The following is a 20070-nucleotide window of genomic DNA, read 5'->3' as shown; positions in this document are numbered from 1 at the left end:
ATCCCACAAACCTCGGTGGCTGCGAGAGAGGAAAGAGGTCACTGGGGGAGGAGGAGGGACACCACAGCGTGGAGTGGGATGTTGCTGGGGTGCTAGAGGCAGAATAACCGGTTGCACACACTTACTGTTTGCTCTTCAGGTGCAAAGGGTGCTGAGTGCAGGGAGCAGAAAGACAGGGCATCCCTGCTGCCGCAGCCGCATCGCTGCCACAAGCCACGGATCTCTGCTGCGGGGATGGAGGATGTCTGAGGCGCCTCCGCACTTGGGTTGCCTGGAAAGTTGCCTGGAGTGGGTAGCAGCCCCTGGTGATGGACGCCAGTGCTGGGGCACAGCTGGGTTCTGAGAGACAGGAGCGTGGCAGGTGGTGGCACAGGCTGGGACAAAGCCAGGCCTGTTCCTGGGAAAGCACGTCCCACAATGGCCCCAGTGGCTCCAGTTTCATCCCTGTCACCAGGGTGGTGTGCAGTGCCATGGCAACTCAATACAGCAGTGCCAGTGTGAGTCCTGTGATGGATGGATGGGAAAACTGTGTGATGGACAGGACAGCTGTGTAATGGATGGCACAACCGGCTCCTTGCTGTCTCAACAGCTTGTGGCAGGTGCTGGGGGCTTATTCCATGCAGGGGCAGGTTGATGATTTGGAGCAGGTTGATGGATGGGCTCAGAGCAGCGAGGGTCCAGGGCACCCCGGGGCTGGGTGACACGTCCTTGGTGTGGTACAGCACTGACCCTTTGACACAGCCCGTGGAGTTCCCCTGGACCCCGGTGTGTGCCCAGCCCCTGCACCCCAAGGCTCCCCTCGCTCTCTCGGTGTGTTTCACCTCCCCGCACCCCCAGCGCTCCCTGAGCTCCCCAGTGTGTGTGCCCCGCTCTCCCCGCCGTGTCCCGCTGTCCCTGTGTCCCTGTGTCCCGCTGTCCCTGTGTCCCCGTGTCCCGCTGTCCCTGTGTCCCCATGTCACCGTGTCCCGCTGTCCCTGTGTCCCCATGTTCCACTCTCCCCATGTCCCACTGTCCCTGTGTCCCGCTGTCCCTGTGTCCCCGTGTCCCACTGTCCCTGTGTCCCCGTGTCCCGCTGTCCCCGTGTCCCGCTGTCCCTATGTCCCCGTATCCCCGTGTTCCCATGTCTCGCTGTCCCCGTGTCCCGCTGTCCCGCTACCCAGCAGCCCCCGCACGGTGTCACGTGGACGGCGGGAGATTCAAACCGCGGGCGGAGCCGCCGGAGCCATGGAGGGAGCGGGGCCGGGGTGCTGTGAGTGAACGGGAGCACATTCGGCCATGGAGGGAGCGGGGCCGGGGCGCTGTGAGTGAACGGGAGCACATTCGGCCATGGAGGGAGCGGGGCCGGGGCGCTGTGAGTGAACGGGAGCACATTCGGCCATGGAGGGAGCGGGGCCGGGGCGCTGTGAGTGAACGGGAGCACATTCGGCCATGGAGGGAGCGGGGCCGGGGCGCTGTGAGGGAGCGGGGCCGGGGCGCTGTGAGGGAGCGGGGCCGGGGCGCTGTGAGGGAGCGGGGCCGGGGCGCTGTGAGGGAGCGGGGCCGGGGCGCTGTGAGGGAGCTGGGCCGGGGCGCTGTGAGGGAGCGGGGCCGGGGCGCTGTGAGGGAGCGGGGCCGGGGCGCTGTGAGGGAGCGGGGCCGGGGCGCTGTGAGGGAGCGGGGCCGGGGCGCTGTGAGGGAGCGGGGCCGGGGCGCTGTGAGGGAGCGGGGCCGGGGCGCTGTGAGGGAGCGGGGCCGGGGCGCTGTGAGGGAGCGGGGCCGGGGCGCTGTGAGGGAGCGGGGCCGGGGCGCTGTGAGGGAGCGGGGCCGGGGCGCTGTGAGGGAGCGGGGCCGGGGCGCTGTGAGGGAGCGGCAGCACATTCGGCCATGGAGGGTGCGGGCAGCTCTGGGCGGCGGGACGATGAAGGGAGCAGGGGGACAAGTCTGGGGTGCAGCGAGCTGGGGGAGGACAGATGGGTGCGGGGCGTTGGGGGAACAGACAGGCCTGGGGCGCGGGGGACAGGTGAGGGTTGTGGGGACAGGTGTGGGGTGCAGGGGGGCACAGGCACTCTGGGTGTGCAGAGGGATGGAGGAACACTCAGGACTAGAGGTGCAGGGGGCTGAGGGGGAACAGGCAGGTCTGCATATGGGTAGAGCGATGGCGGTGGCAAGGTGTCAGGCCTCTGGGGAGATATTTTGAGGAATGGTTTGCTGGGGGACAGCCGGGTGCCCCCTAGAAATCGTGGGTGCCTCCAGCAGGAGCAGTATCAGAGGACCCCAAAGCTGTAGCTGTGTTCCCCACCTCCTCCTGCCCGGGTGCTGTCTGCGCCCTCCCCCACTTCAGTGCCAGCTCCGATGGCCGTTATTTGGGAAAAAGGGAAATTGGAAACTTTCCTCCCACTGCCAGAACAGAAGAGAAGTTTTTGGCTGCTGGCACTCTGACGCTGGTGGCCACTCCCACGAGCACTGTGGGAGGCTACTGCACCCAAAGCCCGGCTTCCTTTCCCAAATCTTAGTTTCAGTGGCCATGAAACTTCAGAAAGCTTCCGAAAGCGCCCCTGAGCAGGGGTCTCTGATGGGAGGCCACCTTTCTGTCCAGGTGAGCGCCTGACTGCTGATGAGATGGACGAACAGAGGAGGCAGAATGATGCCTACCAGTACCTGTGTCACCTGGAGGAAGCCAAGCGGTGGGGCTGCACTTGGGGAGATCCCCGAGCTTGGATCTGGAGGGTTAAAGGGAGGGACAGGGGGAATGGGCTATAATGCTGCAGAATGCTGCCTGGATCCTGAGGCTTTGTGGCTCAAAGCTGGTTGAGGATTTGTTTCTTTTTTTGTGGGGGGACACTCAGCCCTACACCCAAACTGAAAACCACCCAGCTGCAAAAGCCTGAGGGCTGAGCTCCCCTGCCAGGGAGGATTTATTGGAATGGGGTTGAGGGGAATGTCCTTTGGGGGCTTTTCTGCTGGATGGGTGCTGGGGGTCCTTGATGTGCCCTGTCTCTGCCCTGCCAGCTGGATGGAGGCCTGTCTGGGTGAGGGCCTGCCCCCACCCACGGAGCTGGAGGAGACCCTGCGCAATGGGGTCCTCCTGGCCAAACTGGGCCACTGCTTTGCCCCTGCTATTGTCCCCCTGAAGAAGATCTACGACCCTGAACAGACACGGTACAAGGTAAGGCTGTGGCACCAGGGGGAAGGTCTAGTACCCCTTAGGGAGTACCCCCAAACCTTCCCTGTGCTGGTGTGTGCAGAGTGAGGAGGGACTTGCTGGCAGCAGTCACTGAGGGATGGTTTTGTAGCAGGTGGCTGCAGTGGGGTCCCTGAGCTGTGCTGTCCCTGGGGGTCATAGGTGTTGGCTCTGTCTTTAACCTCCTGCCTTGGTTGGGTTGGTCTGGGGGCAAGGGGGACCCCAGGGATGGGAGAAAGTGGGGTTCAGCCTGACCTCAGCTCCTCTCTTCCAGGCAGCCGGGCTTCATTTTCGGCACACGGATAACATCAACCACTGGCGTAATGCCATGAGCCACGTGGGGCTTCCCTCGGTAACGTCTCCCCTCTGCTTTCCCCAGACAAAGGACACACTGGCCTTTGCCTTGTGGCAGTACTGGAGGGGTGCTGGTATGGCAGGGGGGCTTCATCTTTGCCCCCCACTCTTTGACACCAGCTGACCTGGGAACTGTCTGGATGCCATTGCACCCTGATGTGTCTCTTGTCTTGCTGGCAGATCTTCCACCCAGAGACCACTGACATCTATGACAAGAAGAACATGCCCCGGGTGGTCTACTGCATCCATGCACTCAGGTGGGTGCCCTGGCCTGGCTGTCATGGAATGTCTTTGTGCTCATGAGCCCTTTGGTGGTGTCGCCTCTCAGCCTCAGGTGACACAGAAGTGTCAGGAGGGAGAAGCAGGTGATGTCACGGCGTGGGTTTGTATTTCAGCTTCTACCTCTTCAAGCTGGGGCTGGCTCCTCCGATCCAAGACTTGTATGGGAAAGTGAACTTCACAGGTACGGTGCTGTGCAGGGAGACCTGGGCTGGGAGTTGCTGAGGGGGGTTTGCCACCAATGCTCTGGGGTCCCATGGCAGGAGGGATGTGGGGAATGAAAGTCTTGTATGTGTTTTGCCAAAGCTACCTCAGGGATGTTCACCCCAGTGTGGGGGTTTTCTGCACTCCTCTTGGTCTGGCAGGGGAGAGGGGGCTCTGCTGGCTGCCCCTGCTCCCATACTGGGCTATGGGGCTGATGCTGAGCAGTGCTGCCTCTGCTCTGCTCCAGAGGAGGAGATCAACAACATGAAGCAGGAGCTGGAGAAATATGGGCTGCAGCTGCCTGCCTTCAGCAAGATTGGTGGCATTTTGGCCAATGAGCTCTCAGTGGATGAAGCAGCAGGTGACGGGTGCCTGGGGGGGAGCAGGGCTGGATGTCAGCCCGTAGCAGGATCTTGGCTCAACCCCTGAACATCAAATGTGGGGCCAGCAAAATGGGAGGGGGTGCTCTGGGAGTTGATGGTGGGCTGGGTGGGAGGCACCTGGTGGTTCTCTTTCAGCCCAGTACAAGGCTGCAGGTGCTGGCACAGCCCTTTCCTAGCCAGCAGCAGCTGGGGTTCTGCATTCCCTGGGCTTGCTGTGAGACACAGACTTCCCAGGTGCTGGAGACCGCAGCTTCCCTTTTGAACAGGGCAGGTTCCCACCATCACCCTTGGAATGCCTTGTCCCACTGCATGCAGGGATAAAGCAGGTGGGCCATCTTGCCCCTCCATGTCCCATCTCACTCACCTCCTCCCTGCCTCGCCTCCAGTCCACGCTGCAGTGTTAGCCATCAATAAAGCGGTGGATCGGAGGGTGGTGGCCCAGACGATGGAGACCCTCCACAACCCCCATGCCATGCTGGTGGGACTGCGTGAGGAGCTGGCAGGTGCCTACCAGGAGGTGCTGCACCAGGCCAAGCTGGAGAAGGGCAGCAATGCCAGAAACAGGGTGAGTAGGGCACAGGATGCTCCAGGGTGGCTGGGAGAGGAGCAGCCCCTTTGCTGATGGGCAGGTGGGTGCTTCTGGCTGGAGGGGTCCCTTGGCCAGAGACCATAAGGTGCTTGCTGGCTGAAACATGGCCTGGGAGCCCTTGTGCTGAGCAGAAGATGGGGGAGATGATTCCTCTTTGGGGGCTGGTTCACTCAGAGCTTGGCGTTGGGAAATGAGCCCAGGCATCTGCAGGGGACTTCACTGTGCATGGCAGGGTGTGCTTGAGCAGAACGCTCAGGCTGAGGAGTCCCTGTCCAGTACCCACAGGTGATCCCCGAAGGAGAGGATGTCTATGACTGGTGTCTGACCCAGGCTGAAATCCAAGGGAACATTATCAAAGTGAATGGTGAGCAAAGCTGGCCCTTCCCTCTGGGGGTTCTCCAGGGCTTATGGTGGGGCCATGGTAGCCCAGGGCATGGGGAGACTGGTGGGCATAGCAGAAAGAAATCTGCTCAGGCCAACCTCAGACCTAGTGGGAAGAAGGGCTGGGTGTGCATTTCCAGGGAGAAATTTAAATGATGGGTATGCAGGCTTTAGCCATAGCTGCCTTTTCTTCCTGGAGCTGTGGGATGATTTACCTACTCACCTCTGGGGTGGACTGGTCTCTTGTAGTGCGTGGGGCTCTGGAAGAGGTGGACAATGCCCTGGAGAGACAGGATGTGCTGGCACTGCACCGTGCACTCTGGGACCCCACCCTGGCCCTGAGCTGCCTCCAGCGAGACAACCTCGAGCTCTACTTGGAGCAGCTCAGCACAGACCGGGAGGAGAAGGCGCTGGTAGGGGCTGGCAGGAGCCTGCGGGGCAGGGTGCTTGTGCTGGGGGCAGCCCATGGTCCCCAGGAAGAGGGAGGTCCTGTGGGGTGGGGAATTGGCAACTTTCTGCCAGAGGTCTGAGCATGTCTGCTGCGTCAGCACAAGCATGATGGGCTGTGAGACCTGACACCCCTCTCTGCTTGTTGCAGGAACTGGGCTACCTGGAGCTGCTGGAGCAGGAGGAGGTGCAGGCGGGGATCCTCACAGCGAATCGAAGGGATGAGAAGGAGCGAGCCAGTGAGTGCCTGAGCGAACACTTGTTGCAGGTTATGTTGCCCAGTGCATCCCAGGAGCTGGTGGGCCTGCAGGCAGCCTGGCCCTGAGACAGCCACCTCCTGCAGCCCCCCTGTGCCAGCCCCCCTGTCTGTCCCTCAGTGCTGCAGGCTGTCAGCCGGATCAACGCTGCTGTCCACCGAGGGATGCCAGCAGAAACCTTGGAAGCGCTGATGGACCCTGCAGCCCAGCTGCCTGATGTGCACGCCCCTGCTGCCCTGCTGTACCAGCAGCAGCTGGCCCTGCTGCAGTGCCAGCACCCACGGGTGAGAGACCCCCAGGAATGGGCCATGGATCCCCTTGAGGGTGGATGGGTTGGTCCCTCTGCTAGGACTAGGGTGCTTCCTCTGCTGCTGCTGCTGCTTCCCTGGGGAAGCTGGGACTGGAGAAGGAGGTTATGGGGGTGCAGTGTCTTTGCCTGCCCTTTTGCAGGGTGAGTTGGCACAGGAGGAATTGTTTGTGGCTGTGGAAATGCTCTCAACTGTTGCACTGGTTAACCAAGCCCTGGATGCCAGGAACCCAAACAGGCTCTGGAGCAGCCTGGTCAGCCCTGCCCTGGGCCTCTCAGGAGTTGAAGATGCAAACGCACAGAGGTGAGTTGGGCTCTGTACTGGGGACTGGTGTGAAGAAATCTTGTGGAAAGGGCTGGTCAGGAGACCTGGGCTTTTTGTGGGCTTGTTCCAGCAGCTTCCTGTGCTTTGCCTCTCCCCTCTGAAGAACTAGGCAGCTGGGTCTGGCAGGTGCCCTCCTGTTCAGAATGCACCAAGCCCTCCTCAGAATGCACTGAGCCCTGCTTGGAATGCTCCAAGTCACTGCCCTGTGTCTCTCCTGCAGGTACTTTGATGACTTGTTGCAGCTGAAAGGCCAATCGAGGAAAGCAGGAGCTGAGTTCCTGAGCTGGAATGACATTCAGGACAGTATCAACAGCACCAATTCATCAGTGCAGGATGAAAACGACCGTGAGTCCTGCCCACACGAGGTTTGGGCATGCAGGGGGTCTGCAGATACCCTAGGAGGGAGGTTGCACTGGGATTCCAGCCCCGATGAGACACCAGAGGATCCCACACCGCTCTGGGCTGTGACTCCCTCGGGTGTCCGGAGCATTGGAGGGGTTGAAAGGCGTGTCCCTTCCCTCCCACACAGGAGCCCACGCGGTCCGGCTGGTCAATGAGGCGCTGCTGCAGGCGGACCCTGAGAAGACGCTGGCGGCGTTGCTGCTACTGGCGCCTGCCCTGCCTGACATTGCCCTTCCAAACGCTCCACGCTACCACAATGTCCTGTCCAGGGCACGGAAGCAGAAAGTCCAGGTGAGGTGGTGGTCATCAGCTGTGGAGTAACTCCATGGCAGCACGGTATCCCCTCTGGATGCAGGGTACCCCACCTTGGCCATGAGACTGTGAAGTGACATTGCCACCCTAGCAATTCAGCACCTGCAAAGCAGGAGGTGCTCACAGGGGGCAGCCCAGCTCACTAGACCCCATCTCCCCCATCTCACAGACCACAGAGGACAATGGAGCATTTCTTTGCTGGGAGGAGATCCAGGAAGGCGTCTTCCAGGCCAACCAGGACACAGTGGCAGCCAGGAGCAGTGAGTCCTCTCCCCATGTGGGCACTGCTGGCGGCTGGGGGACAAGAAGGGGCTGACGTGAGCTCCTCTGCTCCTGTAGTGGCTCTGGGCACAGCTGCCATCAACCAGGCCATCAAGGAAGGGAAGGCGTCACAGACACTGCGGGTGCTGTGCAACCCTGACGTGGCTCTGTGTGGGGTAGTGAACGCCTGTGCTGATGCCTACCAGGAGCAGCTGGCAGCTCTGATGGCCACCAAGAGACCAGCAGGTAAAACCCTGGGGGCTGAAAAACCTCCCCCACCCTGGGAGCCTGGGGTGCACCCCTCACCAGGGTGTTCAGGGGGAGCAGCACTCTTCAGCGACTCCCATCTATCCCGGCATGCAGGGGGCATGAAGCCATCCTGGATCCGGCACAGACTGCTGGATGGTGCTGAGTACTACCTGAACCTGCAGACCTTGGAGGGCAGCTGGCAGTGCCCACACAACGGCAGCTTCAACACCACGCATCTGAGCCGAGAGGAGATCCAGGTCTGGGCAGGGTGGGGCTGGCTGGGCACTGCTGGCATCATTGGGGCTGAGCTGGTGCCTTGTGTCCTTGCAGTTGGTCGTCACCCAAGTGACAGTGGCACACGACCGGGAGTGCCTGTGGGCATCCAACATTGCCTTGGTGGTGAGGCTGCAGGCACGGCTCCGGGGCTTCCTTGTTCGCCAGCAGTTCATAGCACGGCGGCACATCCTGCAGGAGCAGAGGCCAGCTGCCATCAGGATCCAGGTGATGCAGCCAGAATTTGTCCCTCCTCTGGACACAGCAACACAAACCAACGGCAGCTGCTCACAGCATCTTCTGGCAGGTCCAGGGAGTGCCAGCCCTTGCTGCTCTGTACTTTTACTGCCTGGACCCCCGAGGTGCTGCAGAGAGTAGTGTGGGGCTTGTTTCTCTCGCAGTAGTTGCTTTGGGTGCTGGTTTCCTCTTTCTCCATGCTATATTATTATCTTTCCTCATGTGCTCCCTGAAAAATGAATGGAATCACAGCAACCTCACACAGGTCTCTCTATCTGGTGTCTTCTTGTGCCCAGGCTTGTTGGAGGGGGTACAGGCAGCGCAGAGCTTACCTGGAGAGGCTGCACTACCTGAAATCCAACACAGAGGCTGCAATCAAGGTTTGGAAGATTTTTTTCTTCAGCCTTTTTACCCTAATATTCCTTAATATCCAACCTAAACCTCCTCTAGAAGTCCTCATGATTTTTCCCCTCCACCCATTCCCTTTGGCCAAGCATGTCCTTCCAGAATCCAACTGCTGGAATATCTCTCCCAGATCCAGGCAGCTGTGAGGATGTGGCAGGCACAGAGAAAGTACCAGGAGAGGCTGCGCTACTTCAGGCAGAATGTAAGTGATGGGATAGGAGTCAAACAGCTCCTGGGGCCATGTTGGATGTAGGGGGATGATCCAGAGCACGCAGTTGGATCCCTGTTCCCGAGTGCTCGCAGTGCAGCTGGAAGAACTGATTCATCCTGGCAGTGGGACCAGGCAGTGATATGCTTGTCCAGCTCTCCCTCACTCCCTGTGTGTGTTAAGGACACTATGGAAAAGCATCTTCCACCCCCTTGTTTGTCTTGGCAGATTAAAGCCATAATTAAAATCCAGGCTTTTGTGCGAGCGAACAAGGCCCGTGGGGATTACAGGATGCTGGGTAAGTGCCTGCTCATTGCCGCTCTGAAGTGCGATGGCTAATTGGGAAGGGCATTCTGCCTCTTCCCTTGCTGGCCCTGCACAGTGGGGAAGCAGTTGTAGACAGGCCACTGGTGGCCCCTTGGCAAGGAGCGGAGTGACAGAGCCTTGGTGGTCTTTGGTCATCAGCCCTGGGGCTACCCCTCTGCCCCCGAGAGCTTCCTGGAGGCTGTTGCATAGTGTGGCCCACGTGCTGGTGCTGCAAGGAGATGCTTTTCTGGGAGGAGGAAGGGGTGTCTGGGTGAATGCTGGCAGTCTTGAGGGTCTGTGGTGGAGGTGGCTACTCCATCTACCTGCAAACATCCACGGCATTACTGTGCATTGCCACAGTCCACACCAAGAGTCCAGCCTTAGGCATCGTCCGGCGCTTCATCCACCTGCTGGAGCAGAGCCAGCACGACTTCTGGGAGGAGTCAGAGGTGCTGCGGCTGCAGGAGGAGCTGGTGAAGAGGATCCGTGCCAGCCGGCAGCTGGAGAGCGACCTGGACCTCATGGACATCAAGATTGGGCTGCTGGTCAAGAACAGGATCACACTGCAGGTAGAGTGGGGGAGGACTTGGTCGCCTCACGCGGTCTTGCCCTCTGTGGTTATCGCAGCTTGGGCTCGTCTCTGCTTCGCTATTTTATTAAGCAGTTGGAGGGGTCAGGGAGGAGGTGGGGAGCACTGGGATGCCTCTGGCTCTCCCACAAACTGGTCAGAATGCCAGAGCCTTAGGCAGAGCCCAGTGCTTCTCTCCCTGCCTGTGTGGCCACAGGAGGTGGTCTCCCACTGCAAAAAGCTGACCAAGAAGAACAAAGAGCAGCTCTCAGAGATGATGTCCATGGACAAGCAGAAGGGGCTCAAGTCACTCAGCAAGGAGAAGCGGCAGAAGCTGGAGGCCTATCAGCACCTCTTCTACCTGCTGCAGGTGGGGCTGGGGGGCTCTGCTGTGTGTCCCACAGCTTGGGGGACAGTGCAGGGACCTGGCCCCTGGCTACCCCATGGCACTTGGGTTAGCTTGGTGTCCCTCCTTCCTGCAGACACAGCCGGTGTACTTGGCCAGGCTGATCTTCCAGATGCCCCAGAACAAGTCCACCAAATTCATGGAGTCGGTGATCTTTACGCTTTACAACTACGCATCCAACCCACGGGAGGCTTACCTGCTGCTCCAGCTCTTCAAAGTGGCGCTGCAGGAAGAGATCAGGTGGGTGTTTATGGGTGCCCTGGTGTGGAGACAGGCCCAGGGAAAGGCTGAACTGCATCAGCTTGGATGCTGTTATCTCTTCTGTCTGCTGCCTTCTCTTGGAGAAAACACACACACACCAGTCCATCCCCTCGTCCCATCTGCCCTGTCTCTGTCCCCAGGTCCAAGGTGGACCATGTTCATGACATCCTGACGGGCAATGCCACGGTGATCCGGCTGGTGGTCAGCTTCTACCGCAACATCCGTGGGCAGAACGCCCTGCGGCACATCCTGGCTGGCCCAGTGCAGGAGGTCCTGCAGGACAAGACTCTCAGCATCCGCACGGACCCTGTGGACATCTACAAGGCGTGGATCAACCAGACTGAGTCACAGAGTGGGCACAGAAGGTCAGAGCCTGGGTAAGAGGGCTTGGCTTGGCCACAGGGTGATGGACATTAGGATGGTGATGGGGATCTTGTCTTCCCTTCACAGCAAGCTCCCATATGAGGTCAGCCCTGAGCAGGCTCTCAGCCACCCCGAGGTCCAAAGGCGGCTGGACATTTCTATCCGCAATCTTCTGGCAATAACAGACAAGTTTGTCTCTGCTATCACCTCTTCTGTTGACAAGATCCCGTGAGTATCCTGATGGTTTGTGTGCACACCCCAGGAGTGCTGTTGGCTCTAAGGTCTTAGGAAGGCCTTAGGAAGGAGGTTGGGTTATGGGGGGCTTCCTGGCCCCTTTGCTGCTGCAGGACTGAGTTACTGCAAGGGGAACCCCAAATACCAGCAGCGCCTTGTGGGCTGGCTTGTTTTTCTGCTCCATTTCTGGGGAGTTTACTGCTGACATTGATATGTCTGCCAGGAAGAATCTGATTTGTGGTCACCTCAGAGGATGAAAGCTTCCTCCAGAGATGCCTGAATTGGCAGCAGGGTGGGGGAGGGAGCTGAGCTGCCAATCCTACCCATGGACTTCTTCTCACACTCGGGCTGGGGGCTTGATGCTTCTTGGATGATGGGTACTAGGACTGGGTCATCAAGGTGGACCCACATACTGATGGTCCTTTTCCTACCTCTTCTCAGCTATGGGATGCGCTACATGGCCAAAATCCTGAGGATGTCCTTGGTTGAGAAATTCCCCAAGGCCTCAGCAGAGGAGGTCGATAAGGTACCATAGGGTCTGCACGATTTGGTGGGGTTCAGCTGTGTCTGTCCATAAAGGGCCAATATCCCTCCATGAAAGGTCAGATCCTCTTAAAAACATCTCCAAGTCAACATTTTCCTTGAGAAATGCCAAGAGTAGGCACTTCCCTGCACTGCCATCTCTTCCAGGAGGGTCCTACCATGCAGCACAAGGATGAAACATCCTTCCCTGCTGATCTATCACCTCCTTGGGTCCCAACCCATATGGTCCCCAACCCCCAGCCTGTCTCATGCCTTAGGTTGTGGGGAACCTGCTCTACTACCGCTTCATGAACCCGGCAGTGGTGGCCCCTGATGGCTTTGATGTCGTGGATGTGTCAGCCAGGGCGGCCCTGCACCCTGACCAGCGCCGCAGCTTGGGGTCCATCGCCAAAGTGCTGCAGCACGCTGCTGCCCGCAAGGCCTTCCAGGGGGAGAGCGCCCATCTCTGCGGGGTGAACCAGTACCTGGAGGACACCCACAACAAGTTCAGGTGGGTCCCAGGATGGCGAGAGGGTGGGAGAGCATCTAGGAGCTGGTGATGGGGGTTTGGGGCTGACCAAAGGGGTCCCTCCCTGCAGGAGGTTCATCTCTGCTGCCTGCTGCGTCCCTGAGCCTGAAGAGAGGTTTAACATGGATGAGTACTCAGAGATGGTGGCAGTGGCCAAACCAGTCATCTACATCACAGTGGGGGAGCTCATCAACACGCACAAGGTCAGGGCACATAAAGCCCATGGCAAGCTCTGTTTGCTCTGCTCCCACCTCCTGGGCTTTCTGCTGCATATCCTCCCATTCCTCTATCCACTCCTGGCCAAGCTTCCCTCTTCCTGACCCTTTTTTTTTTCTCTTCTAAGCAAAGAAATAACTTAGATTCTGCAGTTTTGTCTTTTTGCAAACCTTATATTTTCTCCATCCCCTCTTGGGTGCCAAGGGTGTTGCATCACTCCTGACTGGCCCTTGCTCACTCTCCCCTTGCATCCCTCTTTGCCACTGACTCATCCCTTGCATTGTCCAGCTCCTGCTTGAGCACCAGGACTCCATTGCACCACACCACAGTGACCCCCTGCACGAGCTCCTGGAGGATCTTGATGAGCTTCCTACAGTCCAGTCCCTGGTTGGTAGGTTGAATTCCAGGTCCTACCACCTACCCTGATGGGAGGAGGGTGGACGTGGGCACACTTTCCTTGCAGGAAGCTTGAGCTGGATTGCTTTGGGCATGGGAAGCCAGCCCAACACAGCTAGCAGGGCTCTCTCTGCCCTCACAGGGGAGAGTGTTGCCAGCCTGGGAGACAGTGGTGCTGAGCAGGTGCTCTCCCAGCTCAGCAGAACAGAGATCTCCCTCACCCTCACCAACAAGCTGGTGCCAGTGGCCAGCAGTGAGGAGAGTGACACGAGGAGCCTGCTGCTGAGGTAAGGATGGACTCCATGGGCATTAGGAGGGTACTGGGGTGTTGGAAGGGTACTGGGGTCTGGGATGCTCAAGGTGGGCAAGAAACATTTGAGAGGCAACTGAATATTATGTGGAGGGTGATGGTGTGGAGCAGATGCCTGACATCTCCCTCTGGTCTCTAGCACCAAGCAGATGCTGGTGGATTTGATCCAGTCCCAGCCAGGAGATTCTCTCCCGGAAATCCTGTGGACACCAGCCTCAGAGCATGAGGTGGGATGTGTGCGGCTGCTGCTGGGGATTAAATGAAAAACTTTGGGCAAAAATGTTCTCAGCAAAAAGGTGCCTTGATCCTCTCAGAGGTTTGCTCTTGTGATCCAGCAGTGACTGGATTTTGGTTTTCAGAAAAAATTACATGTTCTGGGCCAGGAGAGACCCACATCAAAGCGTGGGTGAAGGAGTTTGGTTGTTCCATCTCTGTATCCCATTCCAGCTGTGTTCCAGGCTCACCCCTTGTCATCCCTAGGAAGCTGCCCATGAGCACCTCATGTGCCGGCGAGCGCTGCAGGACGCCCAGACCTCTGCCCAGCTGAAGCGCCATCGCTCCCTGGCCACCAACGGCCGGCTCTCCATGGAGGAGAAGAAGCGCAAGGTCATCCGCAACCTGCGGCGCTTGGAGAGCCTGGGGCTGGTGGACTCTGCCAACTGCTACCAGGAGCTCATTGATGAGCTGGCCAAGGTGTGCTGGGGGACACTGAGCTGGGGACCGCCCCGAAACCCCCCCGAGGTCCTGCTCTGGTAAAGCTCATAATGACATTTATTTGCTGTTTCCTCCAGGACATTCGGAACCAGCGGCGTCACAGGCAGCAGCGCCGCAGGGAGCTCCTGAAGCTGAGGCAGACCCTGGAGGGCCTTGATGCTAAAACTCTGTTTTATGAGGAGCAAATTGATTATTACAACCAGTACATCAAGACCTGCCTTGACAACCTGGCAGCCAGCAGCAAGTGCGGTTCCTTAAAATCAGTAATTTAAAAAAAAAACATTATTTGTTTTCATTGCTCTCTGTTGTGAGTCCTGGGGATGTTGGGAATCAAGGGGGTCATGGATGGCCAGAGATGAGCTCTCAGCATGTGGTCTCTTCTCTTTCAGGGTCAGTGGGAAGAGCAAGAAGCTGCCATCGCTGCACTACACAGCAGCCCAGCTGTGGGAGAAGGGGGTGCTGCTGGAGATCCAGGACCTGCCACCCAGCCAGTGCGTAACCCTGCTCCAGGGAAGGAGCTCTTGCTTGGGGTTATTCAGTGCAGGGCCAGAAGTTGGACTTAATGCACTCAATGATCCTTGTGGGTCCCTTCTGACTCAGGATATTCCACAATTCTATGAAAACTTGGGCAGGTAGAAGAAAATAACCAAGGAGGAGGATGCTCATGGGCCACTGTTGTCTTGCCATGTGGGGCAAGTTGTTTTGTGTAGGAGAAGGCAGGAAAGTTGGGATTTGCAGTGGGGTTGGGGCTGTGGCTCTGGCTGCTGTGCTGATGATGGGGTGCACTGGGTAGGTGACCTGGTGCTTGGTTGTGTTAAAACTGTGAAGCCCCTTTTGGTAGCGAATGGCTCTGTCTTCTCAGGCTCAAGAACGTGATTTTCGACATCATCCCCTGTGAGGAATCAGGCAGGTTCCAGGTGAAAGCCAAATTCATGGGGATCGACATGGAGTGCTTCCAGTTGCACTACCAGGTGTGGAGCCTGTCCTGCAGCTGCTGGGGGCAGCCTTGCTGTGCATCTGCCATCACTGCAAACCCAGGTCCCTGTGCCTGGGCACTGAGGAGAGCTTCCCTGGCTGGGCACAGCTCTGGTGGCAGTGACTGTCTCCTCTCCACAGGACCTGCTGCAGCTGCAGTACGAGGGTGTAGCAGTCATGAAGATGTTTGATAAGGCCAAGGTCAACGTCAACCTGCTCATTTTCCTCCTCAACAAGAAGTTCTTCAAGAAGTAACAGGGTCAGGGGTGGGGCTACAGGGGAGGGGGGCAATGTAAACCTGCCAAAGAGACCTCAGGGTTAGTGGTCTGAGGGCAGGGAAGCTGCTGCTGGCCATGGAGCTTTCCTGCATGGGTGCAGTGTGCTTGAGCACCTGCAGCCAGTGGTGCCTGACTGAGGAGCACAGGGCTCAGCCCCAGCCCTGGGCACCCCGAGCTTGGTACTAAACCAATGCCTGACCTCCCTGCAGGAGGGATGCAGCTGCCAAAGCTTTTGCAGCATGTGTTGCTTTTAAAATCTATTTTATCTGGGTATTTTGGCTGTTTAATTCCTGTGTTGCCAACAGCCAGCCCAAGGACACTGTATTTCTGGACACTACACAGGTTTTACTGATGTAATAAAGGTATTCTAATATATCTATATTTATCTATCTATATCCATATGGATGCATGTATTTCTTCCTCATGCTAAGGCTGGGGCAATGTCAGAATCAGTTTTTATAAGGAGGGGTAGGGAGAGGCACAGAGAGAGCAGATAACAGAGAGGCAATAACTGCTTGTGAAGACATCTATCAGCTCTTCTCTAGTACATTGAGGTGCAAAAGAACAATTTTAATTTGAAAGATGGATTTTGCTGCTCTTCAGCCAGGCTGTGAAACACAAGAGAGAGGCTCAGTGTCACTGCTGCCCCATGGATGCTTTGGGGGACTGGAGCAGATCTTTGGACCACATTGCTGCATCATCTGCTGTGGAACAACCCCACAGCACCACCTGAGTAGGGATGGTGGTGACTCTGTCCCCTCTTATTTGCTCTGCTGCTTAATTGGTTTTCAAGTGTGGGACAATGACTCCCTTGGCCGTGGCTGCATTTAAAGCGCTTTCTCTCCATGTGAGCTCCTTCTCCAGCCCCTTCCATGGGAGGGGAAAGGAGCTGCTGGTAGTCCTAACCTCCTCCCACCCCATCTCCTTCAGCCATGGGAGCAGCAGGTCCCAAACCTGCTCTGCAAAGGAAGTTTTTTAGGGGATTGGAATAGGAATCTCCCTCGCTGCTCAGTAACTGCCATGGGACCTTGAGGCAGCTCAGCGGTACCTGATCTGTTGGCATCTCAGGCTCTGTCTCCTCTTTGGAAAGTGATGTTTGTTTGTGAGGTTTTTATGTGTTTTTTCTTTCCCTCCTCTACTATCAATGGCTCAAACTGTGCTTATTCTATCCCCATCCGTGCAGGATTCCTGCTGTGCTGCCTCTTCTTGTTTACTCTAAATAAAGATGTATCAGAAAATGCAGAATTTCTCTGGATGATCATTTCCCTGTGCTCCTCACCTGCCTCTCCCCTTACTTACCAGGGTCTTTGAGGCTGGTGCCATTCCTGCAGGTCCCTGTTCCCAAAGTGAGGTGTCCCTGGCCAGGGGACACCAGGGACTCGCAGCGGTGCCGAGTCAGATGCTGAGGCACCAACTCAGCTCTTGCACAGGGAATTTAGGCCACTTTCAGATACACTTAATTCTTGAATAAATACTATGATTGCGTCTTCTAGAGACTATGATTATATCTTTACAGGAATGAAGTGGGATCAAGCTGCAGCACTTTTCCATGTTTAAAATAGGACAGGGCTGACATTAACCTGTTGGATGCTGCACCATCTGCAGGGACAGGGTCCTGGGAAGTTGCTGCTGCACATTACTCATTACCACACTGGGGTTTTTATCTTCTGGTTACCATATTTGTTTATTTTTTTCCTTCCTTGCCTTTAGAGGAGGATCCAGCATGTCTCTGGCTGTGGCTCAGTGTGGTTTGTTGCTGCAGCCAAGCAGCTACTGGCTTTGCACCAGCAGCATTTGGCACACTGAAACCACTTTTTGGGGTGCTTTGGGGATGGAGGGGAAGCCTGAGGTAAAGAACTCTATCTAACAATAATAGTCTCAGCTATTCACTAAGTGAATAAACACAGTTGCAGCATGGGCTGGAGGGGACTCGGTGTTGCTGTGGAAAAGGTGATTTTTTTTGGCTCCCGGGAAGTTGTGCTGTGGCCAGCCATGACTCAGAAATAAGGTGCCACCTCTTGCCTCCTGCCCACGTGCTTTAGAGAGGAGGTTCGAGAGGAAAATGAAGCGCAGGGAGTGCTGGAGGAGGCCTGGCTCGCTGAGCTCCTCCCAAGACAGCTCCACTAGATGTCATTGCAAGCTGGGGATAAGCGCTCCAATGGCCGCGGCCACCAGCCGGGCGTGCTGGGCGAGCACAGCCCCAGCGTGGGCTCCTCTGGGGGCTGCAAGCGCTCAGCGTGGCCCCAGCTCCCAGGATGGACCCACCACAGCAATCCCAGCACGGCCCAGGGTGGGAAAAGCAAGGCTGCAGCCTGCAGATGACAGAAGCTTGCAGCACCCTGCCCGACCTGGCCTTGGACACTTTCAAACATGCCATAGAATCTCTGGGCGCCCTGTGCCAGGGCCTCACCACCCTCACAGGGAACAATTTCCTCCCAATATCCCATCTAACCCTGCCCCCTAGCAGTAGGAAGCCATTCTCCCTTTGTCCTGTCATTCTTTATGTACAGGGAGGTGTTATTTCACCTTGACCAGCTCCAGCATGTCCTGTCCAGCACCCAGGCACCATTCCTGGCCCAGCAGCATTCCCTGCATGGCACAGGGAATCATCATGCTTGCACTAAGCCCCCTCACTTCCTTCCCCCTGTGCACCTCTGCTGTGATACCGCACTCCCAGCGCTGCTGCTGAAGGTGCCACATCCCCAGGTTCCACACAGCCCCTCAGCAACACAAACCCCCCTCCTGCTCCCTCCTCACTGACTTCCATAATTGCCTCCAGGAGCACAAATGAGCTGCCAGATGGGTGGACTTTGGAAAAAAACAAAGCAGAAAAAAGGAATGAGGGAGGGTTAAGAAAATGATAAGTATGTGCATGTGTATAGATGTGTGAGAGGGAGAGAAAAATGGCACCAGGGTACAGGATAGGCATTCAGCATTTCACATCTCACCAGGCTGGTTTGGTGTAAGTCCTGCAGCCTGTGGCACTCAGCATGTGTAGGAAAGTGTAGTCTGGGGAGAAACTGGGGCTGCTGCTCTGGTCCAGGGTGGTAAAGGGGCTGCTGGGATCTCCCCGGCGTTGTGAGGGAGAGGTGAGACAGAACGAAGGAGTGTTGGGAGGTTCACAGCTGGGAGCTCACTGTCCCTGTTCCTCTCCAGCCTGCTGGAAGCCTTTCCATTCCCAAAAGGGATGAAAAATAGTTAAACTGGGCTCAGAAAGGTGCTGCTCTAAGTCCTTCTCACACCAGCTCAGGGCTGCCTGGCCTGGTGGAGATGCTGTTGGGAACTGGTGCTGGTTCTGGGTGTTGGGTGCTGAGTGCTGGGCAGGCCAGCTCAAAGTTGGTTCTCCTGTCCCCACTGTCCCCACTGTCCCCACTGTCCCCACTGTCCCCACTGTCCCCACTGTCCCCACTGTCCCCAGTGCCAGGCCAGCTCAGAGGCAGTGCTCCTGTCCTCACTGTCCCCACTGTCCCCAGTGCCAGGCCAGCTCGAAGGCAGTGCTCCTGTCCTCACTGTCCCCACTGTCCCCAGTGCCAGGCCAGCTCAGAGGCAGTGCTCCTGTCCCCACTGTCCCCACTGTCCCCAGTGCCAGGCCAGCTCGAAGGCAGTGCTCCTGTCCTCACTGTCCCCACTGTCCCCAGTGCCAGGCCAGCTCAGAGGCAGTGCTCCTGTCCCCACTGTCCCCACTGTCCCCAGTGCCAGGCCAGCTCGAAGGCAGTGCTCCTGTCCCCAGTGTCCCCAGTGCCAGGCCAGCTCGAAGGCAGTGCTCCTGTCCCCACTGTCACATGCACAGTGCTGCTAATCCCATTTTGAAAGCCCGCGCCCCGAGCTGTGCCCGCTAATGCCCCTCTGTGCCCTGGCTGCGGGGCTCAGGCTGTGGCGCTGCCTCGGCAAACCCCAGGGTGTCCCTGCATCCAGCTCCTCTCCACAGGCACAGCTGGACGTGCCCCAGGCCCTCTGCCTGCTCCTGCTCCAGTCCTGAGGATGCTCAGGTGCTTCCTGCCCTGTGCAAAAGGCTCCTGAGTCCTGGGCACCCCCAGAAGACGCCTCCAGGTACATCCCAACAATCCGTGGGAGCGCTGCCCTGCCCAGGAGGAGGATTCACCTGCTCGGCCAAGCTGGCTCCAGCACAGCCCCGGTGACCCCGCAGGTGAGGGGGCAGGTGAGCAGCTCCAAGTGCCCGTGGCACAGTCAGGGCTCAGCTCAGTTGTGCCAGGCTCCCCCCAGGAGCAGCAGTGCCGGGGGCTCTGCCTCACAGCTCCTGCTGGGATGGCGCAGGCTGCACTGAAGAATAATATTGTTGTTCCCTTCTGATGGCAGCAGCTTCCTTGTGGGAGAGGGGAAAAAGCACAAACCGAACTGGGGAGAAAATAAGAGGGGAATGTTTGCCGACTGTCTGCTGTGTGTTGTTGCTGTTTGTTGTGTTTCTGCGGTTGCTTTGGAAACCCTGGGAAGACATGCCAGGCTGTAGCATGGCGGGTACCAGCGCCGATGGTGGGGAGCCTGGGCTCTGCTCCGAGGGGATGAACTGCTGGCCCAGTGGCGATGGGAGGCTTCAGGCAGGGGATTGATGGGGTCACGTTTGTGCCCAGCTGCCCTCCCGGGTGAGCCTGGGGTGGGCGCTTGCTTCGCATCCTGTGGGTCCTCCAAGAGGGACCTGGCTTGGAGCTGAGCAAAGGAAGACTGGCTGAAGGGGGCATGGGGACAGCAGCCAGCCCTGCTGTTCCCCAGGAGCCTGGGAGTAACTGGGCTCATTACCTCCCTCGTCTAGAGGAAAGAGAGTGAAGCAGCAGTGTCGTGGAGGGGCAGCTGCTACCAGGCAGCGCTCACCAGAGGGGCTGTGAGAGTGTGGGGGCATCTGCATCCATCCAGGACAGGAGCCACTCCTCTGGTCCTGGAGCTGGGCAGGGTCACGCTGCTCCCTGTCTCCTGTAGGGCTGTGTAGAAGGGCCCAGGGTCCCA

At 57.9% G+C, this 20070-nt stretch overlaps 1 protein-coding gene across 1 annotated transcript; it reads left to right on the top strand.

Moving 5' to 3' along the window:
* The first annotated feature begins 1417 nt into the window (after positions 1-1417).
* IQGAP3 (IQ motif containing GTPase activating protein 3) lies at positions 1418-15088 on the top strand. Its single transcript, XM_058860497.1, has 38 exons — positions 1418-1453; positions 2576-2663; positions 2989-3145; positions 3435-3512; positions 3695-3771; positions 3910-3977; positions 4245-4358; positions 4767-4945; positions 5246-5333; positions 5600-5763; positions 5949-6036; positions 6175-6338; positions 6505-6665; positions 6907-7031; positions 7216-7379; positions 7570-7660; positions 7740-7907; positions 8025-8167; positions 8241-8411; positions 8717-8800; positions 8956-9027; positions 9262-9331; positions 9700-9908; positions 10125-10277; positions 10390-10553; positions 10715-10939; positions 11025-11165; positions 11613-11697; positions 11972-12204; positions 12293-12425; positions 12727-12829; positions 12977-13121; positions 13284-13371; positions 13625-13837; positions 13936-14102; positions 14248-14349; positions 14721-14829; positions 14975-15088. Exons 1-38 carry the CDS (start codon positions 1429-1431, stop codon positions 15086-15088), a joined length of 4923 nt encoding a protein of 1640 aa, XP_058716480.1. The 5' UTR covers positions 1418-1428.
* The last annotated feature ends 4982 nt before the right edge of the window (positions 15089-20070 follow it).

Source organism: Poecile atricapillus, chromosome 33, assembly GCF_030490865.1.
Source record: "Poecile atricapillus isolate bPoeAtr1 chromosome 33, bPoeAtr1.hap1, whole genome shotgun sequence".
In the NCBI taxonomy this organism is placed as follows: Eukaryota; Metazoa; Chordata; class Aves; order Passeriformes; family Paridae; genus Poecile; species Poecile atricapillus.
This window is presented reverse-complemented; position numbering and strand designations above follow the sequence as displayed.

Bases quoted from the DNA above. Each gene is read 5' to 3' on its own strand.
- IQGAP3 (XM_058860497.1), top strand. From the start codon at position 1,429: ATGGAGGGAGCGGGGCCGGGGCGCT. The intron at 1,454-2,575 runs GTGAGGGAGCGG...CTTTCTGTCCAG, and splicing joins GGGAGCGGGGCCGGGGCGCT to GTGAGCGCCTGACTGCTGAT. The intron at 13,122-13,283 runs GTAAGGATGGAC...TCTGGTCTCTAG, and splicing joins ACGAGGAGCCTGCTGCTGAG to CACCAAGCAGATGCTGGTGG.